The sequence below is a fragment of the Populus alba genome, chromosome 17 (genome assembly GCF_005239225.2).
Source record: "Populus alba chromosome 17, ASM523922v2, whole genome shotgun sequence".
Taxonomy (NCBI): Eukaryota; Viridiplantae; Streptophyta; class Magnoliopsida; order Malpighiales; family Salicaceae; genus Populus; species Populus alba.
This window is the reverse complement of record NC_133300.1, coordinates 12,521,893-12,526,913: the sequence shown is the minus strand read 5'-3', so window position 1 is coordinate 12,526,913 and position 5,021 is coordinate 12,521,893. Positions and strand designations below refer to the sequence as shown.

At 32.3% G+C, this 5,021-nt stretch overlaps 1 protein-coding gene across 1 annotated transcript; it reads right to left on the bottom strand.

The window, feature by feature from the left end:
* Positions 1–1,361: 1,361 nt before the first annotated feature.
* On the bottom strand, positions 1,362–2,636 carry LOC118029157 (gibberellin-regulated protein 4). The gene is made up of 4 exons (XM_035032964.2): positions 2,448–2,636; positions 2,290–2,331; positions 2,120–2,153; positions 1,362–1,780 (listed from the first exon to the last, which is right to left on the bottom strand). The coding sequence occupies exons 1-4, from the start codon at positions 2,508–2,510 to the stop codon at positions 1,599–1,601; spliced, it is 321 nt and encodes a 106-aa protein (XP_034888855.1). The 5' UTR covers positions 2,511–2,636; the 3' UTR covers positions 1,362–1,598.
* Between the last annotated feature and the right edge of the window lie 2,385 nt (positions 2,637–5,021).

Sequence of the window (5,021 nt, the reverse complement as noted above, 5' to 3'; positions counted from 1 at the left end):
TTAAATCCAACTAAATTCATGATCTATATGAAAGGTTTGTTAGATTAATTTAAGTTGAAAAAAATAATCATTGTCTAAAAAATTTTTTTTAGAAGGAAAAAAAAAGATGAGGGCTTGAATTTTTTTCAGCTAAATTGAATTTTAAACAGAACAACAATCAAGTTATGTTGGGACCTATTAGATCAATGAGGTCGTATTTCACCAACTCCAATATGGTTTACTTTGAAATTCAGGCAATCCAAAGAGCTATGTTATTAGTGAGTCAAATTAATAAGAATATGACGAGCTATACTTGCAAATTATTTTGTTTTGATTGAGGTTTATTTTTAATTTTTTTCTAAACAAATATTGACATGAAATTAAATAAAAGAATATTAAATGACATGACATGGTGTGAGATCATTTTTTTTATTTGCATCTATATTTCAGCTTTTTTATTAAGTTTTTGGTTATCATTAATGATTTTTTTTAGCATTTGGTGACCCAAGTAATTATTGATTAATTTTATTAAATACATGCGTCAAGTTTTCAATTCAAGTTCATGATTTTTCTTAGTTTTTAAAAAATTTACAGCTCCCAAATAACATAATTTTTTTTCTTACATTGAAAATAACATTTTTTTTCCTTACATTGAAATTAATTTTTTTATCCGGTTGGCAACAAAACATGGACAACAAGACCAGTGCGTATGTTAGCACTGACGGTTTTTTGAAAGGCTATGTGACGAGCTTGAGCTTGTACAATAAGAATACTTGTAAAATAAATCATTTTTTTGTAGATTTAGAGGACATTCATTGCGCATGTTAGCATTGACGGGGAAGAAAAAGATTTTTGAAAGGCTATGTTGTGTATGTTTACACATTTTACATGGTAAAGCTTGAAGGGGGAGATGTTTTCTTAATTATGGCCTAGGAGCATCTTGAGATTTAAGGTAGTTTATGCAGGCATATCAATGTAAATGTAAAGGGTAAGGAGATAAATGTACTTATTATCTATAGTTTTAAGCCTTTGTTTGCAGGAAAGTGCCTTTTGGAAAGTGAATTCAGGTTTCCGAATATTTGTCCCCACGAGGATGCAACATGATGATCTTTTACGGGTTTAGGAGAATTCAAGTTTATATCATTTATGTCGGAGTTCATTCTCCATAGATTTATAATTCAGGTGCATCGGCTCCGTGCAGAGTTCTGTCCTCATGGAAAAGTGTTAGAAACGACTGCCTAAATCGGGTAGATTTAGGCAAGAGAAGTCAAGCTTCTTCCCTCATCACCACCATTAAAGAACCACCAAAACATTTTAGAAAAGGAAATCTCAGGTCAGATATCAATTTTCATCAACCAACCACCCACAAGACACAGGTGAACTCATAAAAAAGACACGAATTCTCATTGATAATAAAACAACAGACTAGCCGCTCTCATTTGCGGAGGCCTAAGGACTGACTTCTTGAGCGACGGACCGACGACAACACAAGTCCACTTTCCCCGCCGGAGCAACAGCTTAAGAAACATATAGTATATAGTTAGTGCTATTCCGAGAGCATAACACTTGATACATATAATATAGAAAAAGGAGACCAGGGATGGGAAATTAATTATTGTTCAAGGGCACTTGGGCCCTCCTTCCTTGGTCTTCCAGTTGTTGTAGCAAGGGCACACAGCTTTATTCCCATAATACCCTGGGGGAACGCAGAGGCACTTCCTGCAGCACTTCTGGCAGAAGAACATGCATGGCTTATGGTACTGGGTCTTGCTGCACCTCCTCGTGCATTGTGATGGACATTCTGGTCATTACACAAGACAATCAACGTTAGAGATCATAGAAGGCCACTATCAAGAATTTGACCATGTTCAGACTTTTTGACTCGATTAGATCTTGAAATCCACAACCCACAAATCAATATTTTCAACTGCGTATTATCCCTTTTAAACTCGTTGATTTCTGGGGAAAAACACAGCAAGAACAAAATAGTCTCACAGATCTTTTCTAGGCTGGGAAATTGCAAGCAATTTTTTTTTAAAAGGCAGGTGTGCTTTTTCCTCTATTCAGATTCTCTTGACAAAGATTTTAAAACGCCAAATGAGGGGAAAATGGAAAATAGGCTGGTCGTCGAAGCACTTACGGAAGCTCTTGAGACTCCCAGGTCCATATTGGTTCTGCAATCACAGCACATTTGACATTAGAGACCTAAAACGTGACTAAGATTCATGATCTGAAGATACAACATTGTCAAGGTAAAGAGTCCACATCACAATGTGCAAACGCATCAAGGGATTATAAGAGAGAGCTAACCCTGTTCTTGTGGTGACCTCCACGCCCATGGGATGCCACAACCTGAAAAAACAGAGCAAGAACAAAACAATGTCAAGAAAAAAAAACAATTAAAGGAGAAACAAACCCATTTCAGCTTCTGGGTCATAAAGATCGAAGAAAGGAAGGGTCTTGCGTACCAAGGTTTGGAGCATGGAAATGGCAATGAGAGCCAAGAGGAAGACAGCAACAAACTTAGCCATGGCCTTAGCTACAAGGCAAAACCCTTCTTCCTGGGATTGTCTAAACACCAAAAAGAGATGAAAAGAGATGTGAAAGCGAGAGAAGAGGGGATTTGCTTGCTGAGACTTGAGAGAGTACCCTCCTGACCAGGGTATATATAGGGATTTTTAATGGGAAGTGATTGAGCTAAGAGCACATTATCTATCTGTGTACTCACATGGGTAGAATGGGGCCTTCTGGGAATGAAATCACGCTTGCCCCATCCATGTTTTGTTATTCCAGTTCAATTATGTGTTCTTATTAAAGATATTAAAAAAATCATTAAAATACTTTTTTATTAATATGAATGTTTGGATAAACTTGTGTCCACCTTAATTAATCATATAAATTCTGAAATTTAATGATTATGTAAATCTCCAGTGACCTAAAATTTATAAAACTCAAATTAATAATTTTTAAAAAATAAATTTATAATTTAACTAGTTAAATTATACTTTTTAAAATTAATACAATCAAAATTCTGATAAGATATAGGTGATGGAGGAAATTTTGGAATACCCCTCCATAATTTCAGGGGAAATTGATGCCTGCTCAGTGTTGGTGTTTTTATGCGGAACTGTGTAATGGGGCAAAGATGTTGGAAATTGTCAACTTGAGTAATTAGTATAATTGTAACAAAAAAATAATAATTATTGTGATTCCAATCTTATAACACACAGATGCACATAGTTGACGGAATTCACGTGATTAAGAAACAAATAATGAATGGTTCATAATTTATCGCTTTGTCCTCCTCCTACCTAAAATTGATATATTTAGATCATGTAATTTAGCCTTAACACCGTTAAATCCCGTCGGTCATTTGTTCATGGATTAGGAAATTAGATGTTAATCTAAAATCATAAATTTAATAAAGAAATCGGAAATGAAGTTGGCTTGAATTCCATGCTGGTTGCTAACATGATGCTTAAGACAGGGGACTGGTTCGAGGCCATCCCATTAATTAGTTAGCCAGCGGCCTCTGTCTATATGCTTTCATTTATTACTTGGAATTAGGAACATGTGAATTAATTCCACCACCAGAGCTCTTTTTTAATAATTAATTAATTATGCACCATTATGGTGTAGGATGTTTAATGAAGGTATATGTGAGCAGGTGAGAGCTTATTTCTTGTTTTTTACTGAAAAATATATTGAAATAATATTTTTTTATTTTTTTAAAATTTATTTTTAATAGCAAAACATTAAAATCTTTGAAAACATTAAAAATTAAAAATTTTAAAAATATTTTAAAAATGAAGGTAAGAGGTTGAAATGCAAACGATTGACTGTAATAAAGCTTCTAGCTCAGTCTTTATGGAAGCAATAAATTTAGGGTCAAAAGATAGCCACAGGAAAAGGGCCAAAATGATTTACTCCTTGAAAAAACAGACCGACGGTGGATTGAATTGAAGAGGGGAAGGCAGAGTTAGTTAAGTAGTTGAGGAAGTGGGGCCCACACTGGCGGATAAGCAGAACTGAAATATTTATTGGAAGCAGTTAAATTACTTTATTGAAAAAAAAGAAGCAAGTTAAAATAAAAAATAATTAAATTAAATCCTAGAAGGGCAAGGGCCGTTCTGCTTGGAACATGTGCATCCACTGACCACAGCACATGAGCCAAAGCTGCGCCAGCCGCTTTGACAAAAGTGCGCTGTAAACTACGCACCCTTCTTTTCACGGTACTCCACCGTTATTCGGGTGTTTTAAGCCTGGTTTTAAAAATATTTTAAAAAACATTAAATTTTTTTTTATTTTTTTAAATTAATATTTTCATATTGTTTTAATACATGATATCAAAAATAATTTTTTAAAAAAAATAAATATTTTTTAATATATTTTAAAATAAAAAATATTTTAAAAAACAATCTCTTTACTACACATTCTACCGTTAAAGTGAAAATTTGTTTTTTTGAGTTTAATTTATTTTATAAAATATTAAATTATATATTTAATTTTTTTTTGGTTTTAATATGATGATATAAAAAATAAAAAAAATAAAAATTATTATTTTAATATATTTTCAATTAAAAAATATTTCATTTCTACTAAGATGCTTAGCTTGATTTTCAAGATATATAACATTTTGCAAATTTTATCCGAATTATTATTACTATCTTATCAATTAAATATGGACATTAATCCATTTTAAAAAAAATAAAGGTGCATCTGGTTTCTCCATACTTGGCATCGGGGCATGGGGAATGGATTCTTGGATGTATTGTTAGAATATGATGATTTTTGAAAATATGATGGTCAAGAATGTAATCTATGTTTTTTTTTCAAAATAAAATTTTTAATAGTGTTTATTTATGTGTGTGGATTTTCATTGAAAACTCATGGATAGTGAGAGTGAAATTTACTATTTTATCCTTAAATATCAAGGTATATAATTTGACAATAATTAAGACATTTATCTTTGTATTAATACACGTGTTATCTATGTTTAAAATTGAAATATTGAAATGTATTCAATAATAAATTCAATTTTA

What these genes read in the sequence shown, in the direction of transcription:
- LOC118029157 (XM_035032964.2), bottom strand. Translation starts at nt 2,510, where the DNA reads ATGGCTAAGTTTGTTGCTGTCTTCCTCTTGGCTCTCATTGCCATTTCC. An exon ending in TTTCCATGCTCCAAACCTTG is followed by an intron (nt 2,332 to 2,447) that starts GTACGCAAGACC and finishes CTGTTTTTTCAG; the next exon opens with GTTGTGGCATCCCATGGGCG. An exon ending in GAGGTCACCACAAGAACAGG is followed by an intron (nt 2,154 to 2,289) that starts GTTAGCTCTCTC and finishes CTGTGATTGCAG; the next exon opens with AACCAATATGGACCTGGGAG.